Source organism: Xiphophorus maculatus, chromosome 5 (assembly GCF_002775205.1).
Source record: "Xiphophorus maculatus strain JP 163 A chromosome 5, X_maculatus-5.0-male, whole genome shotgun sequence".
Lineage (NCBI taxonomy): Eukaryota > Metazoa > Chordata > Actinopteri > Cyprinodontiformes > Poeciliidae > Xiphophorus > Xiphophorus maculatus.
In genome coordinates, this window is record NC_036447.1 from 28,436,535 (window position 1) to 28,461,177 (window position 24,643).

General features: G+C 37.4%; 3 protein-coding genes and 2 long non-coding RNA genes across 5 annotated transcripts; all 5 read left to right on the forward strand.

Moving 5' to 3' along the window:
* The first annotated feature begins 2,448 nt into the window (after positions 1–2,448).
* LOC111608701 (anionic trypsin-1-like) lies at positions 2,449–4,187 on the forward strand. The gene is made up of 6 exons (XM_023334530.1): positions 2,449–2,464; positions 2,698–2,890; positions 2,973–3,140; positions 3,476–3,537; positions 3,639–3,760; positions 3,850–4,187. Exons 2-6 carry the CDS (start codon positions 2,706–2,708, stop codon positions 4,012–4,014), a joined length of 702 nt encoding a protein of 233 aa, XP_023190298.1. The 5' UTR covers positions 2,449–2,464; positions 2,698–2,705; the 3' UTR covers positions 4,015–4,187.
* A 4,847-nt stretch (positions 4,188–9,034) lies between these two features.
* LOC111608727 lies at positions 9,035–9,713 on the forward strand. Its single transcript, XR_002752821.1, has 3 exons — positions 9,035–9,068; positions 9,170–9,291; positions 9,381–9,713. It is a non-coding gene; the product is annotated as an uncharacterized LOC111608727 (long non-coding RNA).
* A 2,585-nt stretch (positions 9,714–12,298) lies between these two features.
* LOC111608708 (snake venom serine protease BITS01A-like) lies at positions 12,299–14,039 on the forward strand. The gene is made up of 6 exons (XM_023334578.1): positions 12,299–12,314; positions 12,547–12,739; positions 12,822–13,010; positions 13,324–13,385; positions 13,485–13,609; positions 13,698–14,039. The coding sequence occupies exons 2-6, from the start codon at positions 12,555–12,557 to the stop codon at positions 13,860–13,862; spliced, it is 726 nt and encodes a 241-aa protein (XP_023190346.1). The 5' UTR covers positions 12,299–12,314; positions 12,547–12,554; the 3' UTR covers positions 13,863–14,039.
* A 2,579-nt stretch (positions 14,040–16,618) lies between these two features.
* Positions 16,619–18,343, forward strand: LOC106700279 (anionic trypsin-2-like). Its single transcript, XM_023334539.1, has 6 exons — positions 16,619–16,643; positions 16,877–17,069; positions 17,151–17,339; positions 17,654–17,715; positions 17,817–17,938; positions 18,028–18,343. Exons 2-6 carry the CDS (start codon positions 16,990–16,992, stop codon positions 18,190–18,192), a joined length of 618 nt encoding a protein of 205 aa, XP_023190307.1. The 5' UTR covers positions 16,619–16,643; positions 16,877–16,989; the 3' UTR covers positions 18,193–18,343.
* Positions 18,344–23,208: 4,865 nt separating this feature from the next.
* Positions 23,209–23,892, forward strand: LOC111608723. The gene is made up of 3 exons (XR_002752820.1): positions 23,209–23,242; positions 23,344–23,465; positions 23,555–23,892. It is a non-coding gene; the product is annotated as an uncharacterized LOC111608723 (long non-coding RNA).
* Positions 23,893–24,643: the final 751 nt, after the last annotated feature.

Genomic DNA, 24,643 nt, shown 5'->3' on the forward strand with positions numbered 1-24,643 from the left:
ATGGGTTCTGATTCCCTGTAGCAGAGCCTGTCTTTTTATAAAGCAGCAGGAAGAAGGGAGTCAAGAATGGAATGTTGGATTCAACAAAATTTTCTTGCACTTGTGTGATGGCTGCAGGTTCAGACACACAAATGTGGTAACATTCAATCACACCACACACAATTGTTCAGTCAGTCTCACCTCACTTATATTGTTTCTTTAAATCTTGGATTTAGTAGTGATGGGAAAACAACACAGAAACCTCCGCACATGCTTCAGTTAGGTTTCTGTGTGTTCTCCCCTTTGTCTTCTATGTAACCTGATCAGCCAGTACTTATGTTTCCTCTTTGTATTTCATTTAGATAGTTCTGTTTGTCTGTCTGAGTTGATTTCTGTTACTTTGACCTCTTTTATGGGCCCAATTTGGTCATTTTTACCTAAGTGTCTGTTTTGGGTTAAATAAAATACAATACTTTTTTAAATTTAACTTGTGCCTATGTGGACAAAAATCTGTAGGATAACAGATCAGGCTGAGACTCTGGCAAATGGCAAAGAGCAAAGCTTTATTTCATCTGCAGACGGAGAACAAACACAGCGGCGAGCTGCTCTGAGTTCTGATTTGGAGCTGCAAGCCCTCACAATATATAGAACTCATGTTACACAATGTGGTCACTCCAGTTTCAGTTGAACAATATACAAGCCACGTAACCACACTGGAGGGTCAGTTAGCTCCTGGGATGATAAATCTTCTTGTTCAAATATGTGAGTTTCCAAAAATCAGGTTTGATAATGGAACAATTTTACATAACAAGAACATTGTCAAACCAGAATATCCAGCAGGTGCACCAAACTCTTAACACTTTGAGCTGGTGATTTTCCATAGAGAAACTTCTTAAGCCTCAGAGCTTCTATCTAAACTATCTGTTCTTTTCTGTTAACAAATTCTGGCGTCTTGCTGTCGCTATCAGCCTGCTGCAGTGGCTGCAGGGACCCCTCTGACTGGTTCTGCAGAAACTCTCTAGCCTACATACTTTAACAGGTTGAACAACACTAATGTGGTTAAATGAGTAAAAGAATTAATCAAAATTGTTAAGAGACATAATAAACTATTTTTACTTCACAAACGTTTTCTCTCACACTTTTGGAAAACAGTTAACAGTTAAACAGTTAACAGATGTCATTCAACCAGTGAAAACTTCATTATTTATAGCAACCAAAGAGAAACCAGATTTTCTTTCTTACCCACTTCACGTTGCATGCATCAGTATGAATCAATGAAGCTGCTGTTTCACTTCCCAAAAAAATCTCCTAAAAAAATTATGCAAAGGCAGTTTTCAAAACTTGTACATTGGAAGCCAAACAGTTTTTTTGTAAAAAAATAAAATAAAATAAACATCAACATGGAAACAAGGAGTCTCTCTTCCTTCAGAAAATCAGTTATATTTTATCAAGTTTTCCGTTGTGCAAAACTCACTGCAAGCTTGTGCAAAAACAGAAAATTTACCAATTATTTTTAGTCTAGTTTCTAGTGTAAACCTCTCAGTTCACTTAAGAAAAGGCAAATCTACCATATAAATAACTTTGTAACAAAATATAGGAGCTACTTGGTTTAAGTCAATTCCTTAATATTGATGACCAGGTTATTGTTTAATTTGCTAATTATTTAAGTTACAGGAGGGGTAAATGATACGATAGATAAGATAAGATAAATCTTTATTGTCATTGTCACAAGAACAACGAAATTCAAAAGGTGCCATCAGTCAGTGCACATCCCAAAAACAAAAAATAACTGTCTCACAATTCACACACAACGCAAGAATCAACAAACAACTGGCAAAAATCAAACAAACAAACAAAAAAAAACACTAAATAAGAACAGCCACATTCTCACATACATCATTTATGATGATTCATGGTTGTTTTTGATTGCATTTAGTTTTGTTATGGCTATTGGGTAGAAACTGTCTCTGAGACGATTGGTTCTTGTTCTGATTGCTCTGTATCTTCTGCCTGAAGGCAGCAGTGTGAACAGAGAATGCCCGGGGTGAGAAGTGTCCTTTGTGATGTGTTGTGCTTTTCTTAGACAGTGGTCTCTGTGCTAACAGCTGTGCACTAATAAAATGTTTTATTAGTGAAATAATCTATCAATGGAATAAGAACTTTTTTCAAATTTCTTTAGAAAGATGAGTTACTAAAGTTCTTATGTATGCAGATGACCCCAAAAATCACTGTCCATCATGTCATTGGACATATCAGTGTCCATCCTGTGATTGGACAGATCAGTGCCCGTACTGTGATTGGACAGATCAGTGTCCGTCCTGTGATTGGACAGATCAGTGCCCGTACTGTGATTGGTGGCTTCCTGCCCAGCAGGAAGTTGTGAACAAAGTTTAAAAGCTGGTGCAGGACTGTAGACATTCACAGGAAGCTGGACCAGCAATGGCTCTGCTGAAGGTTCTGCTGCTGCTGCTGCTGCTGGGGCTGGGTGAGTCAGACACACTGGAAACACTGGGCATACTGGAGACACTTCCTACTGGTTCCAGGGAGGCTGCTGCTCTCTGTGCCTCTCAAACTTCCCTCTGATTCTTTGTCAGACATAAACTTCATTTCATATAGATTGTGATGCTTTTCAATCTTTATCTGTTCATCCTTTTTCTGTTCCATCAACCATGTTTACTCCTGATTTATGAATAAAGTCCTCTTTTTTTTCTTCTTCAGGTGTTTCAATGAACTCACATGTTTCTCTGTACAAGAGAATCATTGGAGGTCAAAACTGTAATGACACAGAACGTCTTTATCATGTTCGGCTGGAGTTCGACAATGATACTCATATGAGCTTGTGTGGAGGATCTCTGATCCACCGTCAGTGGATCCTGACTGCAGCTCACTGCTGGAAGTCGGAGCCTGGATGGTAGGAAAGAGTCATTCAGACAGTTTTATGAGCAGATGATCAGGTTTTTTATGTGTTCATTATAATCTAAGCTGTTCTGCAGGACTACCACAGCAAAGTTAGGAGTTCATCCACGGACTGCTACACAGGAGAAACAAATAATCCAACACAATCCTGTGATTTATGTTAACAAATGGCATTACCAGCATGACATCATGTTGCTGAAGCTTCAGAGGCCAGTAAGAAATATCCGTCCTGTTCGTCTACCAAGGTGCAATAATCGTATTACGATGTAAGTCTTTCTCTGGTCAAAAACATGATTTCAGGTTTTCTGTCTCCACTTCTCCAGTCCTGTTGCCTCTGCTTCAGCACACCTGAGTCAGGTAATCAGGCCACCAGCAGAACCAGAACTTGTTTAGCTCAGGTGTGTTGGACCAGAGACATGTGAAGGACGCAGGACACCGTTACTGAGGACTGGAGGTGGACACTCCTGTGTCTGTGGATGAAATCCTTCATGGATTTATTTTCTGTTCTTTCATTGTTCCTCCTAATTATTCATTTTCTACATTGTCATCATTTTTGACATTTATCCTAATTGTGTTTCAGTGGTGCTACAGTTCAGCTGGCAGGAGAAGGACTAACAACAACCAGCCCCAATAATTCACTCTGTGAGAGAAATATTGAAGTTATGAGAGTAAAATCTTTGTTTCTGTCTATACAGAGAAGGTTTAGTGAAGAACACTTTTATGATTTTCATGTTTCTCTGTAGCATTCGGTGCTTCTCTTCCACCACATCTTCAGTGTGTCGACATGAAAGTTACTGGTTTTTTCTTTACGATTACATCTGGGCATGAATTCTTTGCTGAAGCACAGAACACAGATGCGTACTTTGTAAGTTTGTTTCTTCAATATTTCTCCACAGACAAAGGAAAACTTTTCTGTTTTACAACATAAATATATTGTTATAAACTTTCCTGCAGGGTGACTCTGGTGGAGGAGTGGTGTTCAACAAGAAGATTGTTGGTGTGATTTCTAGCAGAGGAAAGAGTGTTTCATTTCGGAATCCAGTTTTTAGCATGGATGTGTGTGATTACTTGGAGTGGATAAGAAACACAACTGGGCTTAATAAGCCTAAAATATCATGAAATAACATTTCATCAAATTTCCTCTCAGATGTAATTTTATTTTTACATCTCCATCAGTTTGTTCTAGAGGTTTGTAGAATTGTGATAAATTAAAAGTTTTTTTTTTCTCACCTGACCTTGACCTCCCTAATGGAGCTTTCTCTGCCTCAGAAATGAAAAAATAAAACAATAAATGAATGAAAAAAATAATTTCTTGTCTGATAGGTATTTTGTTTACCTAAATACAAGGAAAGAACCACAGACAACGTTTATGAGTTTTCAACCAAGCTTCTGCAGAATTAGAGAACATAGCAAACCGCTTCTCCAAGGTGTTTACCATGGGTTCTGATTCCCTGTAGCAGAGCCTGTCTTTTTATAAAGCAGCAGGAAGAAGGGAGTCAAGAATGGAATGTTGAGGTAATAAATCATCAGAAGCCTATTCTGAAACAAGGAAGAACTAAATTCTACAAACAAGCAGTTTAAGGAGTAACCCAAGATAAGAAACAGCTGCAACTTCAAGGTTTAGGGAAAAAGCAAAGTTTTGTCTTTCACACGGTTTAACAAATTCCTCCTCTCTGGGGTGTGAATTCTAACCCTTTAAATGAAAAACAAACTGGTATCTACTTATGTAAGAATGATAACAAAACATAATTATTCTAACATTGTCTGATCGTCTTTACATTCATGGTTCAGTTTGTTCACTTGATATTTTTCCTGAACAGAGTCTACAAACATGACATGAGTTTTAAATCACATGACGAGAAACACCAGAAGTAATTTATTTATTCAGTTTTTTTGGCTTTATTTTACATCAGAAATGAACATAGAGCATCTAAACTCTGCAGCTCTGGAGTTGCTATTCCAGATTTAGTTGTAGTGAACTTTAAACTCCAAGACCAAAGAGCTGTACACAACCATAATGAAACAGCAGTCACATTATTCAACAATTAACAAAGAATGAAATAAAACATCTTAAAAATAAATAATAGCATGACTTTTTAATAAAGGAAATAAAAAGTTCAATACTTAAAAACAATTTAAAAGTCAAAATCAGGAATGAAATAGAAGTTTCAAGGAAATATGTAAAACCAGATATAACTAATTAATGGTAGCTTCTCGTTGCCACATTTTTCACATAAAAATGATAGAAAATTTTCCTCTATTGCAGTAAAGCAACGTGTCAATGTTAATTTTAATTTTCTTTCACTGTTGAAATTAAATTTAAATTACGTTTATTACGTAAAACTTGTAAGAAATCACAACTTGTTTTATAAAAGTTTAAATATGACAGACGTTCTCTGTCAAGTTTATAGTAACATCTGGAAAAAGTAAAAAGATGTTAGTACTGACAAAATATATCATTAAATACTATTTTGATAGGTTTTTCATCGATATTACATCAGATTGAACAGAAAAAAAGGTTTGCATTGCAGAGAATAATCCTGCCTCCATGTTAAGTTCTTGATGTATGAGGTTGAAGAACAGTCAGTGGGTTGAAATCATGAATTAATTCATTAATACCAAAATACAGCAGGCCCACTTCTCTTGCTACTGTTAGGAGAATCATTGAATTTGGTATGTTTTTACCCATTGGTTTCAGCCATGTTTTATCATGTTTAATTACTCCCACAAATGTGACACATTTGTATCACCTTTATGGGATGTGCCCAGGGTTTTGCAACACTCAGGGCTGCTGGCCGTTATTGGAGACGTGGCATTCTGTGTGTGGAGCCACGGGACAATGCAATGGTTTGAAAGAACGGTCCGCCATATTTTAGCTTAGCATCCACATGAACCACACTTAATGATTTTGGCGGGGTGGTGTCTGTGCCTCCCCATCAGGGGGGCTGTTAGGAATAAATTATTCTGTTTTCCTCTCTCTTTTAGCTGCTTGCATGCTCATTTTTACACAAACACACACGCATTCCACCCCCCGCCCCCTATCCACCACCCTCCCCACACACGTGCATATATACACATGAAAGGATAAAGGAAATGACATATTAGGGAACACCATCTTTAGGGCACAGCTTTGATAAAAACCTACAGAAGGAATCAGAAACTGTTGTCCCACAAACAAACATGGCAACGGTCCAATGCTGCATTTTGGTCTTAATATAGTTGATTATTTAAACTTGTTGACTCTTCTATAAACTCATACATTACAAACCAAACTAGGGAGAAAAGCTAATCTTGAACAATATCATTTAAATATTCATCCCATGTTAGTAGACCAAATTTTATTGCATTAAAACTTAAAGGTGGAATTGATCTGTTGCTCACCTTAGGGGTGACTCCAAGTCAAGCAAATATTGTAGCATGAGTTCTGCTTTATTTTCTCCTCATTCTGGTTCCTCTCTAAGGTGATGTTCTGCCTTAATCAGTTTATTTCATGTGTGACTGTCACCAGTCTTAAATGTTATGGTTATTTCAGTATACAGCTGTGTGCATGTGAGCAGATAAAGCAGAAAAGACAAAGAGTCCTTTTGTCCATAACAGTGTGTTCCTTATGAATTTCTTGTAACATTTTTGGTCTATAAAGTTACAAGATTCATAGTTTCTTCTAAGAAGGACATTTTAGTTCCATTAATCATTTTATTTTTCAAAACGTAGAAGCAGGATGTTTTTTCTATTTTTTCATGTTCTTCTTTAACTTGATCTTTGTTAGTATATTAGCTCCACTTTACACCAAACTAACATTTAGCCACATAAAACATGTTTATGTTTTCAGTAGCAGATGAATATGTAATCACATCTCTAGTTAGTCAAATCACAGACTGTTACTGGCTGGTTCGTGTTGTTGCTCCACCCCACTGCTTCTCTCCCTTCTTCCTGGTTTCCTCATGGTCTCTTCATGTCTCTGGTTTGGGTTTATTTTTGTTCCGTGGACTTTGTTTTTTTATAAGTTTGATTTTTTAAATTAAATCTACAACAGAACTTTAATTTTTCCTGCCTGCTGCATTTGGGTCCACACTTCTACCACAATGGAAGTCCAATGGTAATGCAATGGACTTTAATGTCACTCTGTCCATTGTGGTCAGTTTGGAATGAATATATGTAATGAAAACATCTACATATAAATTAAATAGTCTTTTAAAAACCACAATAAAGCTTAATTTGTTACAAAATAAAATGGCAACAATCACTTATTTCCTTAAATCTTCAAGTAAAGAACTGAAATTTCAGAATGTTTTTACAGCCAAAATATTTGCTGGAAATGGAGCATATTGTAGATCTATAGTCAGAGTAATGACATCAATAAATACCTGTCAAAATATTGCCACTGATGCATGACGTCCACTTTAGTGGACAGGTGACCAGCTGTAATTTCTGTAAATACAAAGTTGTTATTTGGGAACTACATCAATAGTCTTAGTCTTTCGGAGTTGCTTTATGTCACAATATATATTTTTTAGCTGCAAGAGTTTTCTACAGTAGAAGGAGGGACTTAATATTCCTGATATGGTTGACATGCTTTTTCATCTGTCTGCCATATTGGATTTAACTAAATTTTCTTGCACTTGTGTGATGGCTGCAGGTACAGACACACAAATGTGGTAACATTCAATCACACCACACACAATTGTTCAGTCAGTCTCACCTCACTTCTATTGTTTCTTTAAATGTTGGATTTAGTAATGATGGGAAAACAACACAGAAACCTCGGCACATGCTTCAGTTAGGTTTTTGGGGTAAATGTTTTATTTGTAAAATAATATATCAATGGAATAAGAACATTTTTTAAGTTTCTTTAGAAAGATGAGTTGTTAAAGTTCCTATGTATGCAGATGACCCCAAAAATCACTGTCCATCCTGTCATTGGACAGATCACTGTCCATCCTCTCATTGGACATATCAGTGTCCGTCCTGTGATTGGTGGCTTCCTGTCCAGCAGGAAGTTGTGAACAAAGTTTAAAAGCAGGCCTGCAAGACTGCAGACATTCACAGGAAGCTGGACCAGCAATGGCTCTGCTGAAGGTTCTGCTGCTGCTGCTGGGGCTGGGTGAGTCAGACACACTGGAAACACTGGGCATACTGGAGACACTTCCTACTGGTTCCAGGGAGGCTGCTGCTCTCTGTGACTCTCAAACTTCTCTCTGATTCTTTGTCAGACATAAACTTCATTTCATGTAGATTCTGATGCTTTTCAATCTTTATCTGTTCATCCTTTTTCTGTTCCATCAGCCATGTTTGCTCCTGATTTATGAATAAAGTCCTCTTTTTTTTCTTCTTCAGGTGTTTCAATGGACTCACATGTTTCTCTGTACAAGAGAATCATTGGAGGTCAAAACTGTAATGACACGGAGCGTCTTTATCATGTTCGGCTGGAGTTCGACAATGATACTCATATGAGCTTGTGTGGAGGATCTCTGATCCACCGTCAGTGGATCCTGACTGCAGCTCACTGCTGGAAGTCGGAGCCTGGATGGTAGGAAAGAGTCATTCAGACAGTTTATCTGCAGATGATCAGGTTTTCTATGTGTTCATTATAATCTAACCTGTTCTGCAGGACTACCACAGCAAAGTTAGGAGTTCATCCACGGACTGCTACACAGGAGAAACAAATAATCCAACACAATCCTGTGATTTATGTTAACAAATGGCATTACCAGCATGACATCATGTTGCTGAAGCTTCAGAGGCCAGTAAGAAATATCCGTCCTGTTCGTCTACCAAGGTGCACTAATCGTATTACGATGTAAGTCTTTCTCTGGTCAAAAACATGATTTCAGGTTTTCTGTCTCCACTTCTCTGGTCCTGCTGCCTCTGCTTCAGCACACCTGAGTCAGGTAATCAGGCCACCAGCAGAACCAGAACTTGTTTAGCTCAGGTGTGTTGGACCAGAGACATGTGAAGGATGCAAGACACCGTTACTGAGGACTGGAGGTGGACACTCCTGTGTCTGTGGATGAAATCCTTCATGGATTTATTTTCTGTTCTTTCATTGTTCCTCCTAATTATTCACTTTCTACATTGTCATCATTTTTGACATTTATCCTAATTGTGTTTCAGTGGTGCTACAGTTCAGCTGGCAGGAGAAGGACTAATGACAACCAGCCCCAATAATTCACTCTGTGAGAGAAATATTGAAGTTATGAGAGTAAAATCTTTGTTTCTGTCTATACAGAGAAGGTTTAGTGAAGAACACTTTTATGATTTTCATGTTTCTCTGCAGCATTCGGTGCTTCTCTTCCACCACATCTTCAGTGTGTCGACATGAAAGTTACTGGTTTTTTCTTTACGATTACATCTGGGCATGAATTCTTTGCTGAAGCACAGAACACGGATGCGTACTTTGTAAGTTTGTTTCTTCAATATTTCTCCACAGACAAAGGAAAACTTTTCTGTTTTACAACATAAATATATTGTTATAAACTTTCCTGCAGGGTGACTCTGGTGGAGGAGTGGTGTTCAACAAGAAGATTGTTGGTGTGATTTCTAGCAGAGGAAAGAGTGTTTCATTTCGGAATCCAGTTTTTAGCATGGATGTGTGTGATTACTTGGAGTGGATAAGAAACACAACTGGGCTTAATAAGCCTAAAATATCATGAAATAACATTTCATCAAATTTCCTCTCAGATGTAATTTTATTTTTACATCTCCATCAGTTTGTTCTAGAGGTTTGTAGAATTGTGATAAATTAAAAGGTTTTTTTTTTCTCACCTGACCTTGACCTCCCTAATGGAGCTTTCTCTGCCTCAGAAATGAAAAAATAAAACAATAAATGAATGAAAAAAATAATTTCTTGTCTGATAGGTATTTTGTTTACCTAAATACAAGGAAAGAACCACAGACAACGTTTATGAGTTTTCAACCAAGCTTCTGCAGAATTAGAGAACATAGCAAACCGCTTCTCCAAGGTGTTTACCATGGGTTCCGATTCCCTGTAGCAGAGCCTGTCTTTTTATAAAGCAGCAGGAAGAAGGGAGTCAAGAATGGAATGTGGAGGTAATAAATCATCGGAAGCCTATTCTGAAACAAGGAAGAACTAAATTCTACAAACAAGCAGTTTAAGGAGTAACCCAAGATAAGAAACAGCTGCAACTTCAAGGTTTAGGGAAAAAGCAAAGTTTTGTCTTTCACACGGTTTAACAAATTCCTCCTCTCTGGGGTGTGAATTCTAACCCTTTAAATGAAAAACAAACTGGTATCTACTTATGTAAGAATGATAACAAAACATAATTATTCTAACACTGTCTGATCGTCTTTACATTCATGGTTCAGTTTGTTCACTTGATATTTTTCCTGAACAGAGTCTACAAACATGACATGAGTTTTAAATCACATGACGAGAAACGCCAGAAGTAATTTATTTATTCAGTTTTTTTGGGCTTTATTTTACATCAGAAATGAACATAGAGCATCTAAACTCTGCAGCTCTGGAGTTGCTATTCCAGATATAGTTGTAGTGAACTTTAAACTCCAAGACCAAAGAGCTGTACACAACCATAATGAAACAGCAGTCACATAATTCAACAATTAAGAAAAAATGAAATAAAACATCTTAAAAATAAATAATAGCATGACTTTTTAATAAAGGAAATAAAAAGTTCAATACTTAAAAACAATTTAAAAGTCAAAATCAGGAATGAAATAGAAGTTTCAAGGAAATATGTAAAACCAGATATAACTAATTAATGGTAGCTTCTTGTTGCCACATTTTTCACATAAAAATGATAGAAAATTTTCCTCTATTGCAGTAAAGCAACGTGTCAATGTTAATTTAATTTTTATTTTACTTTCACTGTTGAAATTAAATTTAAATTACGTTTATTACGTAAAACTTGTAAGAAATCACAACTTGTTTTATAAAAGTTTAAATATGACAGAAGTTCTCTGTCAAGTTTATAGTAACATCTGGAAAAAGTAAAAAGATGTTAGTATTGACAAAATATATCATTAAATACTATTTTGATTCAACGTTTTTCATCGATATTACATCAGATTGAACAGAAAAAAAGGTTTGCATTGCAGAGAATAATCCTGCCTCCATGTTAAGTTCTTGATGTACGAGGTTGAAGAACAGTCAGTGGGTTGAAATCATGAATTCATTTATTAATACCAAAATACAGCAGGCCCACTTCTCTTGCTACTGTAAGGAGAATCATTGAATTTGGTATGTTTTTACCCATTGGTTTCAGCCATGTTTTATCATGTTTAATTACTCCCACAAATGTGACACATTTGTATCACCTTTATGGGTTGTGCCCAGGGTTTTGCAACACTCAGGGCTGCTGGCCGTTACTGCATGACGTCCACTTTAGTGGACAGGTGATCAGCTGTAATTTCTCCAAATACAAAGTTGTTATTTGGGAACTACATCAATAGTCTTAGTCTTTCAGAGTTGCTTTATGGCACAATATATATTTTTTTAGCTGCAAGAGTTTTCTACAGTAGAAGGAGGGACTGAATATTCCTGATATGGTTGATATGCTTTTTCATCTGCCTCCCATATTGGATTTAACTAAATTTTCTTGCACTTGTGTGATGGCTGCAGGTATGGACACACAAATGTGGTAACATTCAATCACACCACACACAATTGGTCAGTCAGTCTCACCTCACTTCTATTGTTTCTTTAAATCTTGGATTTAGTAATGATGGGAAAACAACACAGAAACCTCGGCACATGCTTCAGTTAGGTTTTTGTGTGTTCTCTTGTACATTGGAAGCCAAACAGTTTTTTTTGTAAAAAACAATCAAAATAAAATAGACATCAACATGGAAACAAGGAGTCTCTATACCTTCAGAAAATCAATTTTTTTGCTCCAGCTTACAATCGAGTTTTCCGTTGTGCAAAACTCACTGCAAGCTTGTGCAAAAACAGAAAATTTACCAATTATTTTTAGTCTAGTTTCTAGTGCAAACCTCTCAGTTCACTTAAGAAAAGGCATAACTACCATATAAGTAACTTTGTAACAAAATATAGGAGCTACTTGGTTTGAGTCAATTCCTTAATATTGATGACCAGGTGATTGTTTCATTTGCTAATTATTTAAGTTACAGGAGGGGGAAATGTTTTATTAGTGAAATAATCTGTCAATGGAATAAGAACTTTTTTCAAGTTTCTTTAGAAAGACGACACCAGAAATCACTGTCTGTCCTGTCATTGGACAGATCAGTGTCCGTCCTGTGATTGGACAGATCAGTGTCCGTCCTGTGATTGGACAGATCAGTGCACGTACTGTGATTGGTGGCTTCCTGCCCAGCAGGAAGTTGTGAACAGAGTTTAAAAGCAGGCCTGCAAGACTGCAGACATTCACAGGAAGCTGGACCAGCAATGGCTCTGCTGAAGGTTCTGCTGCTGCTGCTGGGGCTGGGTGAGTCAGACACACTGGAAACACTGGGCATACTGGAGACACTTCCTACTGGTTCCAGGGAGGCTGCTGCTCTCTGTGACTCTCCAACTTCCCTCTAATTCTTTGTCAGACATAAACTTTATTGTAAATAATTTGTGATGCATTTCAATCTTTATCTGTTCATCCTTTTTCTGTTCCTTCAGCCATGTTTGCTCCTAATTTCTGAATAAAGTCCTCTTTTTTTCCTCTTCAGGTGTTTCAATGAACTCACATGTTTCTCTGCACAAGAGAATCATTGCAGGTCAAAACTGTGATGACACGGAGCGTCTTTATCATGTTCGGCTGGAGGGCAGGAATGGTAATCATAAGAGATTGTGTGGAGGATCTCTGATCCACCCTGAGTGGATCCTGACTGCAGCTCACTGCTGGAAGTCGGAGCCAGGATGGTAGGAAAGAGTCATTCAGACAGTTTTATCTGCAGATGATCAGGTTTTCTATGTGTTCATTATAATCTAACCCGTTCTGCAGGACTACCAAAGCAACGTTAGGAGTTCATCCACGGACTGCTACACAGCAGAAACAAATAATCCAACACAATCCTGTGATTTATCTTAACCAATGGCATAAACGGCATGACATCATGTTGCTGAAGCTTCAGAGACCAGTAAGAAATATCCGTCCTGCTCAGCTACCAAGATGCAATAATCGTCTTAGAATGTAAGTCTTTCTCTGGTCAAAAACATGACTTCAGGTTTTCTGTCTCCACTTCTCCGGTCCTGCTGCCTCTGCTTCAGCACACCTGAGTCAGGTAATCAGGCCACCAGCAGAACCAGAACCTGTTTAGCTCAGGTGTGTTGGACCAGGACATATGAAGGACACAGGACACCGTCACTGAGGACTGGAGGTGGACACTCCTGTGTCTGTGGATGAAATCCTTCATGGATTTATTTTCTGTTCTTTCATTGTTCCTCCTAATTATTCATTTTCTACATTGTCATCATTTTTGACATTTATCCTAATTGTGTTGCAGTGGTGCTACAGTTCAGCTGGCAGGAGAGGGACCACCGACAACCAGCCGCAATCATCAGCGATGTGAGAGAAATATTGAAGTTTTGAGAATAAAATCTTTGTTTCTGTCTGTACAGAGAAGATTAAGAGAAGAACTTTTATGATTCTCATGTTTCTCTGCAGCACTCCGTGCTAGTGGTATTACACCACATCTTCAGTGTGTCGACTTGAAAGTTACTGGTTTTTTCTATTCGATTAAATCTGGGCATGAATTCCTTGCTGAAGCACAGAACAAGGATGCTAACTTTGTAAGTTTGTTTCTTCAATATTTCCCCACAGATAAAGGAAAACTTTCTGTTTTACAACATAAATATATTGTTATAAACTTTCCTGCAGGGTGACTCTGGTGGAGGAGTGGTGTTCAACAAGAAGATTGTTGGTGTGATTTCTAGCAGAGGAAAGAATTATGCATTTCGGAATCCAGTTTTTAGCATGGATGTGTGTGATTACATGGAGTGGATAAGAAACACAACTGGGCTTAATAAGCCTAGAATATCATGAAATAACATTTGATCAAATTTCCTCTCAGATGTAATTTTATTTTTACATCTCCATCAGTTTGTTCTAGAGGTTTGTAGAACTGTCATAAATTAATAGGGTTTTTTTCTCACCTGACCTTGACCTCCCTAATGGAGCTTTCTCTGCCTCAGAAATGAAAAAATAAAACAACAAATGAATGAAAAAAATCATTTCTTGTCTGATAGGTATTTTGTTTACCTAAATACTAGGAAAGAACCACAGACAACGTTTATGAGTTTTCAACCAAGCTTCTGCAGAATTAGAGAACATAGCAAACCGCTTCTCCAAGGTGTTTACCATGGGTTCTGATTCCCTGTAGCAGAGCCTGTCTTTTTATAAAGCAGCAGGAAGAAGGGAGTCAAGAATGGAATGTTGGATTCAACAAAATTTTCTTGCACTTGTGTGATGGCTGCAGGTTCAGACACACAAATGTGGTAACATTCAATCACACCACACACAATTGTTCAGTCAGTCTCACCTCACTTATATTGTTTCTTTAAATCTTGGATTTAGTAGTGATGGGAAAACAACACAGAAACCTCCGCACATGCTTCAGTTAGGTTTCTGTGTGTTCTCCCCTTTGTCTTCTATGTAACCTGATCAGCCAGTACTTATGTTTCCTCTTTGTATTTCATTTAGATAGTTCTGTTTGTCTGTCTGAGTTGATTTCTGTTACTTTGACCTCTTTTATGGGCCCAATTTGGTCATTTTTACCTAAGTGTCTGTTTTGGGTTAAATAAAATACAATACTTTTTTAAATTTAACTTGTGCCTACGTGGACAAAAATCTGTAGGATAACAGATCAGGCTGAGACTCTGGCAAATGGCAAAGAGCAAAGCTTTATTTCATCTGCAGACGGAGAACAAACACAGCGGCGAGCTGCTCTGAGTTCTGATTTGGAGCTGCAAGCCCTCACAATATATAGAACTCATGTTACACAATGTGGTCACTCCAGTTTCAGTTGAACAATATACAAGCCACGTAACCACACTGGAGGGTCAGTTAGCTCCTGGGATGATAAATCTTCTTGTTCAAATATGTGAGTTTCCAAAAATCAGGTTTGATAATGGAACAATTTTACATAACAAGAACATTGTCAAACCAGAATATCCAGCAGGTGCACCAAACTCTTAACACTTTGAGCTGGTGATTTTCCATAGAGAAACTTCTTAAGCCTCAGAGCTTCTATCTAAACTATCTGTTCTTTTCTGTTAACAAATTCTGGCGTCTTGCTGTCGCTATCAGCCTGCTGCAGTGGCTGCAGGGACCCCTCTGACTGGTTCTGCAGAAACTCTCTAGCCTACATACTTTAACAGGTTGAACAACACTAATGTGGTTAAATGAGTAAAAGAATTAATCAAAATTGTTAAGAGACATAATAAACTATTTTTACTTCACAAACGTTTTCTCTCACACTTTTGGAAAACAGTTAACAGTTAAACAGTTAACAGATGTCATTCAACCAGTGAAAACTTCATTATTTATAGCAACCAAAGAGAAACCAGATTTTCTTTCTTACCCACTTCACGTTGCATGCATCAGTATGAATCAATGAAGCTGCTGTTTCACTTCCCAAAAAAAAACTCTTAAAAAAATTATGCAAAGGCAGTTTTCAAAACTTGTACATTGGAAGCCAAACAGTTTTTTTGTAAAAAAAAAAAATAAAATAAACATCAACATGGAAACAAGGAGTCTCTCTTCCTTCAGAAAATCAGTTATATTTTATCAAGTTTTCCATTGTGCAAAACTCACTGCAAGCTTGTGCAAAAACAGAAAATTTACCAATTATTTTTAGTCTAGTTTCTAGTGTAAACCTCTCAGTTCACTTAAGAAAAGGCAAAACTACCATATAAATAACTTTGTAACAAAATATAGGAGCTACTTGGTTTAAGTCAATTCCTTAATATTGATGACCAGGTTATTGTTTAATTTGCTAATTATTTAAGTTACAGGAGGGGTAAATGATACGATAGATAAGATAAGATAAGATAAATCTTTATTGTCATTGTCACAAGAACAACGAAATTCAAAAGGTGCCATCAGTCAGTGCACATCCCAAAAACAAAAAATAACTGTCTCACAATTCACACACAACGCAAGAATCAACAAACAACTGGCAAAAATCAAACAAACAAACAAAAAAAAAACACTAAATAAGAACAGCCACATTCTCACATACATCATTTATGATGATTCATGGTTGTTTTTGATTGCATTTAGTTTTGTTATGGCTATTGGGTAGAAACTGTCTCTGAGACGATTGGTTCTTGTTCTGATTGCTCTGTATCTTCTGCCTGAAGGCAGCAGTGTGAACAGAGAATGCCTGGGGTGAGAAGTGTCCTTTGTGATGTGTTGTGCTTTTCTTAGACAGTGGTCTCTGTGCTAACAGCTGTGCACTAATAAAATGTTTTATTAGTGAAATAATCTATCAATGGAATAAGAACTTTTTTCAAATTTCTTTAGAAAGATGAGTTACTAAAGTTCTTATGTATGCAGATGACCCCAAAAATCACTGTCCATCATGTCATTGGACATATCAGTGTCCATCCTGTGATTGGACAGATCAGTGCCCGTACTGTGATTGGACAGATCAGTGTCCGTCCTGTGATTGGACAGATCAGTGCCCGTACTGTGATTGGTGGCTTCCTGCCCAGCAGGAAGTTGTGAACAAAGTTTAAAAGCTGGTGCAGGACTGTAGACATTCACAGGAAGCTGGACCAGCAATGGCTCTGCTGAAGGTTCTGCTGCTGCTGCTGGGGCTGGGTGAGTCAGACACACTGGAAACACTGGGCATACTGGAGACACTTCCTACTGGTTCCAGGGAGGCTGCTGCTCTCTGTGCCTCTCAAACTTCCCTCTGATTCTTTGTCAGACATAAACTTCATTTCATATAGATTGTGATGCTTTTCAATCTTTAACTGTTCATCCTTTTTCTGTTCCATCAACCATGTTTACTCCTGATTTATGAATAAAGTCCTCTTTTTTTTCTTCTTCAGGTGTTTCAATGAACTCACATGTTTCTCTGTACAAGAGAGTCATTGGAGGTTAAAACTGTAATGACACAGAACGTCTTTATCATGTTCGGCTGGAGTTCGACAATGATACTCATATGAGCTTGTGTGGAGGATCTCTGATCCACCGTCAGTGGATCCTGACTGCAGCTCACTGCTGGAAGTCGGAGCCTGGATGGTAGGAAAGAGTCATTCAGACAGTTTATCTGCAGATGATCAGGTTTTCTATGTGTTCATTATAATCTAAGCTGTTCTGCAGGACTACCACAGCAAAGTTAGGAGTTCATCCACGGACTGCTACACAGGAGAAACAAATAATCCAACACAATCCTGTGATTTATGTTAACAAATGGCATTACCAGCATGACATCATGTTGCTGAAGCTTCAGAGGCCAGTAAGAAATATCCGTCCTGTTCGTCTACCAAGGTGCAATAATCGTGTTACGATGTAAGTCTTTCTCTGGTCAAAAACATGATTTCAGGTTTTCTGTCTCCACTGCTCCAGTCCTGTTGCCTCTGCTTCAACACACCTGAGTCAGGTAATCAGGCCACCAGCAGAACCAGAACTTGTTTAGCTCAGGTGTGTTGGACCAGAGACATGTGAAGGACGCAGGACACCGTTACTGAGGACTGGAGGTGGACACTCCTGTGTCTGTGGATGAAATCCTTCATGGATTTATTTTCTGTTCTTTCATTGTTCCTCCTAATTATTCATTTTCTACATTGTCATCATTTTTGACATTTATCCTAATTGTGTTTCAGTGGTGCTACAGTTCAGCTGGCAGGAGAAGGACTAACGACAACCAGCCCCAATAATTCACTCTGTGAGAGAAATATTGAAGTTATGAGAGTAAAATCTTTGTTTCTGTCTATACAGAGAAGGTTTAGTGAAGAACACTTTTATGATTTTCATGTTTCTCTGTAGCATTCGGTGCTTCTCTTCCACCACATCTTCAGTGTGTCGACATGAAAGTTACTGGTTTTTTCTTTACGATTACATCTGGGCATGAATTCTTTGCTGAAGCACAGAACACGGATGCGTACTTTGTAAGTTTGTTTCTTCAATATTTCTCCACAGACAAAGGAAAACTTTTCTGTTTTACAACATAAATATATTGTTATAAACTTTCCTGCAGGGTGACTCTGGTGGAGGAGTGGTGTTCAACAAGAAGATTGTTGGTGTGATTTCTAGCAGAGGAAAGAGTGTTTCATTTCGGAATCCAGTTTTTAGCATGGATGTGTGTGATTACTTGGAGTGGATAAGAAACACAACTGGGCTTAATAAGCCTAAAATATCATGAAATAACATTTCATCAAATTTCCTCTCAGATGTAATTTTATTTTTACATCTCCATCAGTTTGTTCTAGAGGTTTGTAGAATTGTGATAAATTAAAAGTTTTTTTTTTCTCACCTGATCTTGACCTCCCTAATGGAGCTTTCTCTGCCTCAGAAATGAAAAAATAAAACAATAAATGAATGAAAAAAATAATTTCTTGTCTGATAGGTATTTTGTTTACCTCAATACAAGGAAAGAACCACAGACAACGTTTATGAGTTTTCAACCAAGCTTCTGCAGAATTAGAGAACATAGCAAACCGCTTCTCCAAGGTGTTTACCATGGGTTCTGATTCCCTGTAGCAGAGCCTGTCTTTTTATAAAGCAGCAGGAAGAAGGGAGTCAAGAATGGAATGTGGAGGTAATAAATCATCGGAAGCCTATTCTGAAACAATGAAGAACTACATTCTACACACAAGCAGTTTAAGGAGTAACCCAAGATAAGAAACAGCTGCAACTTCAAGGTTTAGGGAAAAAGCAAAGTTTTGTCTTTCACACGGTTTAACAAATTCCTCCTCTCTGGGGTGTGAATTCTAACCCTTTAAATGAAAAACAAACTGGTATCTACTTATGTAAGAATGATAACAAAACATAATTATTCTAACACTGTCTGATCGTCTTTACATTCATGGTTCAGTTTGTTCACTTGATATTTTTCCTGAACAGTCTACAAACATGACATGAGTTTTAAATCACATGACGAGAAACACCAGAAGTAATTTATTTATTCAGTTTTTTTGGCTTTATTTTACATCAGAAATGAACATAGAGCATCTAAACTCTGCAGCTCTGGAGTTGCTATTCCAGATATAGTTGTAGTGAACTTTAAACTCCAAGACCAAAGAGCTGTACACAACCATAATGAAACAGCAGTCACATTATTCAACAATTAACAAAGAATGAAATAAAACATCTTAAAAATAAATAATAGCATGACTTTTTAATAAAGGAAATAAAAAGTTCAATACTTAAAAACAATTTAAAAGTCAAAATCAGGAATGAAATAGAAGTTTCAAGAAAATATGTAAAACCAGATATAACTAATTAATGGTAGCTTCTCGTTGCCACATTTTTCACATAAAAATGATAGAAAATTTTCCTCTATTGCAGTAAAGCAACGTGTCAATGTTAATTTTAATTTTCTTTCACTGTTGAAATTAAATTTAAATTACGTTTATTACGTAAAACTTGTAAGAAATCACAACTTGTTTTATAAAAGTTTAAATATGACAGACGTTCTCTGTCAAGTTTATAGTAACATCTGGAAAAAGTAAAAAGATGTTAGTACTGACAAAATATATCATTAAATACTATTTTGATAGGTTTTTCATCGATATTACATCAGATTGAACAGAAAAAAAGGTTTGCATTGCAGAGAATAATCCTGCCTCCATGTTAAGTTCTTGATGTATGAGGTTGAAGAACAGTCAGTGGGTTGAAATCATGAATTAATTCATTAATACCAAAATACAGCAGGCCCACTTCTCTTGCTACTGTTAGGAGAATCATTGAATTTGGTATGTTTTTACCCATTGGTTTCAGCCATGTTTTATCATGTTTAATTACTCCCACAAATGTGACACATTTGTATCACCTTTATGGGATGTGCCCAGGGTTTTGCAACACTCAGGGCTGCTGGCCGTTATTGGAGACGTGGCATTCTGTGTGTGGAGCCACGGGACAATGCAATGGTTTGAAAGAACGGTCCGCCATATTTTAGCTTAGGATCCACATGCACCACACTTAATGATTTTGGCGGGGTGGTGTCTGTGCCACCCCATCAGGGGGGCTGTTAGGAATAAATTATTCTGTTTTCCTCTCTCTTTTAGCTGCTTGCATGCTCATTTTTACACAAACACACACGCATTCCACCCCCCGCCCCCTATCCACCACCCTCCCCACACACGTGCATATATACACATGTAAGGATAAAGGAAATGACATATTAGGGAACACCATCTTTAGGGCACAGCTTTGATAAAAACCTACAGAAGGAATCAGAAACTGTTGTCCCACAAACAAACATGGCAACGGTCCAATGCTGCATTTTGGTCTTAATATAGTTGATTATTTAAACTTGTTGACTCTTCTATAAACTCATACATTACAAACCAAACTAGGGAGAAAAGCTAATCTTGAACAATATCATTTAAATATTCATCCCATGTTAGTAGACCAAATTTTATTACATTAAAACTTAAAGGTGGAATTGATCTGTTGCTCACCTTAGGGGTGACTCCAAGTCAAGCAAATATTGTAGCATGAGTTCTGCTTTATTTTCTCCTCATTCTGGTTCCTCTCTAAGGTGTTGTTCTGCCTTAATCAGTTTTTTTCATGTGTGACTGTCACCAGTATTAAATGTTATGGTTATGTCAGTATACAGCTGTGTGCATGTGAGCAGATAAAGCAGAAAAGACAAAGAGTCCTTTTGTCCATAACAGTGTGTTCCTTATGAATTTCTTGTAACATTTTTGGTCTATAAAGTTACAAGATTCATAGTTTCTTCTAAGAAGGACATTTTAGTTCCATTAATCATTTTATTTTTCAAAACGTAGAAGCAGGATGTTTTTTCTATTTTTTCATGTTCTTCTTTAACTTGATCTTTGTTAGTATATTAGCTCCACTTTACACCAAACTAACATTTAGCCACATAAAACATGTTTATGTTTTCAGTAGCAGATGAATATGTAATCACATCTCTAGTTAGTCAAATCACAGACTGTTACTGGCTGGTTCGTGTTGTTACTCCACCCCACTGCTTCTCTCCCTTCTTCCTGGTTTCCTCATGGTCTCTTCATGTCTCTGGTTTGGGTTTATTTTTGTTCCGTGGACTTTGTCTTTTTATAAGTTTGATTTTTTAAATTAAATCTACAACAGAACTTTAATTTTTCCTGCCTGCTGCATTTGGGTCCACACTTCTACCACAATGGAAGTCCAATGGTAATGCAATGGACTTTAAAGTCACTCTGTCCATTGTGGTCAGTTTGGAATGAATATATGTAATGAAAACATCTACATATAAATTAAATAGTCTTTTAAAAACCTCAATAAAGCTTAATTTGTTACAAAATAAAATGGCAACAATCACTTATTTCCTTAAATCTTCAAGTAAAGAACTGAAATTTCAGAATGTTTTTACAGCCAAAATATTTGCTGGAAATGGAGCATATTGTAGATCTATAGTCAGAGTAATGACATCAATAAATACCTGTCAAAATATTGCCACTGATGCATGACGTCCACTTTAGTGGACAGGTGACCAGCTGTAATTTCTGTAAATACAAAGTTGTTATTTGGGAACTACATCAATAGTCTTAGTCTTTCGGAGTTGCTTTATGTCACAATATATATTTTTTAGCTGCAAGAGTTTTCTACAGTAGAAGGAGGGACTGAATATTCCTGATATGGTTGACATGCTTTTTCATCTGTCTGCCATATTGGATTTAACTAAATTTTCTTGCACTTGTGTGATGGCTGCAGGTACAGACACACAAATGTGGTAACATTCAATCACACCACACACAATTGTTCAGTCAGTCTCACCTCACTTCTATTGTTTCTTTAAATGTTGGATTTAGTAATGATGGGAAAACAACACAGAAACCTCGGCACATGCTTCAGTTAGGTTTTTGGGGTAAATGTTTTATTTGTAAAATAATATATCAATGGAATAAGAACATTTTTTAAGTTTCTTTAGAAAGATGAGTTGTTAAAGTTCCTATGTATGCAGATGACCCCAAAAATCACTGTCCATCCTGTCATTGGACAGATCACTGTCCATCCTCTCATTGGACATATCAGTGTCCGTCCTGTGATTGGTGGCTTCCTGTCCAGCAGGAAGTTGTGAACAAAGTTTAAAAGCTGCTGCAGGACTGCAGACATTCACAGGAAGCTGGACCAGCAATGGCTCTGCTGAAGGTTCTGCTGCTGCTGCTGGGGCTGGGTGAGTCAGACACACTGGAAACACTGGGCATACTGGAGACACTTCCTACTGGTTCCAGGGAGGCTGCTGCTCTCTGTGACTCTCAAACTTCTCTCTGATTCTTTGTCAGACATAAACTTCATTTCATGTAGATTCTGATGCTTTTCAATCTTTATCTGTTCATCCTTTTTCTGTTCCATCAGCCATGTTTGCTCCTGATTTATGAATAAAGTCCTCTTTTTTTTCTTCTTCAGGTGTTTCAATGGACTCACATGTTTCTCTGTACAAGAGAATCATTGGAGGTCAAAACTGTAATGACACGGAGCGTCTTTATCATGTTCGGCTGGAGTTCGACAATGATACTCATATGAGCTTGTGTGGAGGATCTCTGATCCACCGTCAGTGGATCCTGACTGCAGCTCACTGCTGGAAGTCGGAGCCAGGATGGTAGGAAAGAGTCATTCAGACAGTTTATCTGCAGATGATCAGGTTTTCTATGTGTTCATTATAATCTAACCTGTTCTGCAGGACTACCACAGCAAAGTTAGGAGTTCATCCACGGACTGCTACACAGGAGAAACAAATAATCCAACACAATCCTGTGATTTATGTTAACAAATGGCATTACCAGCATGACATCATGTTGCTGAAGCTTCAGAGGCCAGTAAGAAATATCCGTCCTGTTCGTCTACCAAGGTGCACTAATCGTATTACGATGTAAGTCTTTCTCTGGTCAAAAACATGATTTCAGGTTTTCTGTCTCCACTTCTCTGGTCCTGCTGCCTCTGCTTCAGCACACCTGAGTCAGGTAATCAGGCCACCAGCAGAACCAGAACTTGTTTAGCTCAGGTGTGTTGGACCAGAGACATGTGAAGGATGCAAGACACCGTTACTGAGGACTGGAGGTGGACACTCCTGTGTCTGTGGATGAAATCCTTCATGGATTTATTTTCTGTTCTTTCATTGTTCCTCCTAATTATTCACTTTCTACATTGTCATCATTTTTGACATTTATCCTAATTGTGTTTCAGTGGTGCTACAGTTCAGCTGGCAGGAGAAGGACTAATGACAACCAGCCCCAATAATTCACTCTGTGAGAGAAATATTGAAGTTATGAGAGTAAAATCTTTGTTTCTGTCTATACAGAGAAGGTTTAGTGAAGAACACTTTTATGATTTTCATGTTTCTCTGCAGCATTCGGTGCTTCTCTTCCACCACATCTTCAGTGTGTCGACATGAAAGTTACTGGTTTTTTCTTTACGATTACATCTGGGCATGAATTCTTTGCTGAAGCACAGAACACGGATGCGTACTTTGTAAGTTTGTTTCTTCAATATTTCTCCACAGACAAAGGAAAACTTTTCTGTTTTACAACATAAATATATTGTTATAAACTTTCCTGCAGGGTGACTCTGGTGGAGGAGTGGTGTTCAACAAGAAGATTGTTGGTGTGATTTCTAGCAGAGGAAAGAGTGTTTCATTTCGGAATCCAGTTTTTAGCATGGATGTGTGTGATTACTTGGAGTGGATAAGAAACACAACTGGGCTTAATAAGCCTAAAATATCATGAAATAACATTTCATCAAATTTCCTCTCAGATGTAATTTTATTTTTACATCTCCATCAGTTTGTTCTAGAGGTTTGTAGAATTGTGATAAATTAAAAGTTTTTTTTTTCTCACCTGACCTTGACCTCCCTAATGGAGCTTTCTCTGCCTCAGAAATGAAAAAATAAAACAATAAATGAATGAAAAAAATAATTTCTTGTCTGATAGGTATTTTGTTTACCTAAATACAAGGAAAGAACCACAGACAACGTTTATGAGTTTTCAACCAAGCTTCTGCAGAATTAGAGAACATAGCAAACCGCTTCTCCAAGGTGTTTACCATGGGTTCTGATTCCCTGTAGCAGAGCCTGTCTTTTTATAAAGCAGCAGGAAGAAGGGAGTCAAGAATGGAATGTGGAGGTAATAAATCATCAGAAGCCTATTCTGAAACAAGGAAGAACTAAATTCTACAAACAAGCAGTTTAAGGAGTAACCCAAGATAAGAAACAGCTGCAACTTCAAGGTTTAGGGAAAAAGCAAAGTTTTGTCTTTCACACGGTTTAACAAATTCCTCCTCTCTGGGGTGTGAATTCTAACCCTTTAAATGAAAAACAAACTGGTATCTACTTATGTAAGAATGATAACAAAACATAATTATTCTAACACTGTCTGATCGTCTTTACATTCATGGTTCAGTTTGTTCACTTGATATTTTTCCTGAACAGAGTCTACAAACATGACATGAGTTTTAAATCACATGACGAGAAACACCAGAAGTAATTTATTTATTCAGTTTTTTTGGCTTTATTTTACATCAGAAATGAACATAGAGCATCTAAACTCTGCAGCTCTGGAGTTGCTATTCCAGATATAGTTGTAGTGAACTTTAAACTCCAAGACCAAAGAGCTGTACACAACCATAATGAAACAGCAGTCACATAATTCAAC

Excerpts from the sequence above, each read along its gene's own strand:
- LOC111608701 (XM_023334530.1), top strand. The coding sequence starts at position 2,706 with ATGAACTCACATGTTTCTCTGTACAAGAGAATCATTGGAGGTCAAAAC. Across the intron at positions 2,891-2,972 it reads TGGAAGTCGGAGCCTGGATG|GACTACCACAGCAAAGTTAG; the intron begins GTAGGAAAGAGT and ends GCTGTTCTGCAG. Across the intron at positions 3,761-3,849 it reads AGAACACAGATGCGTACTTT|GGTGACTCTGGTGGAGGAGT; the intron begins GTAAGTTTGTTT and ends ACTTTCCTGCAG.
- LOC111608708 (XM_023334578.1), top strand. The coding sequence starts at position 12,555 with ATGAACTCACATGTTTCTCTGCACAAGAGAATCATTGCAGGTCAAAAC. Across the intron at positions 13,386-13,484 it reads CAGCCGCAATCATCAGCGAT|CACTCCGTGCTAGTGGTATT; the intron begins GTGAGAGAAATA and ends GTTTCTCTGCAG. Across the intron at positions 13,610-13,697 it reads AGAACAAGGATGCTAACTTT|GGTGACTCTGGTGGAGGAGT; the intron begins GTAAGTTTGTTT and ends ACTTTCCTGCAG.
- LOC106700279 (XM_023334539.1), top strand. The coding sequence starts at position 16,990 with ATGAGCTTGTGTGGAGGATCTCTGATCCACCGTCAGTGGATCCTGACT. Across the intron at positions 17,340-17,653 it reads TGCAATAATCGTGTTACGAT|TGGTGCTACAGTTCAGCTGG; the intron begins GTAAGTCTTTCT and ends ATTGTGTTTCAG. Across the intron at positions 17,939-18,027 it reads AGAACACGGATGCGTACTTT|GGTGACTCTGGTGGAGGAGT; the intron begins GTAAGTTTGTTT and ends ACTTTCCTGCAG.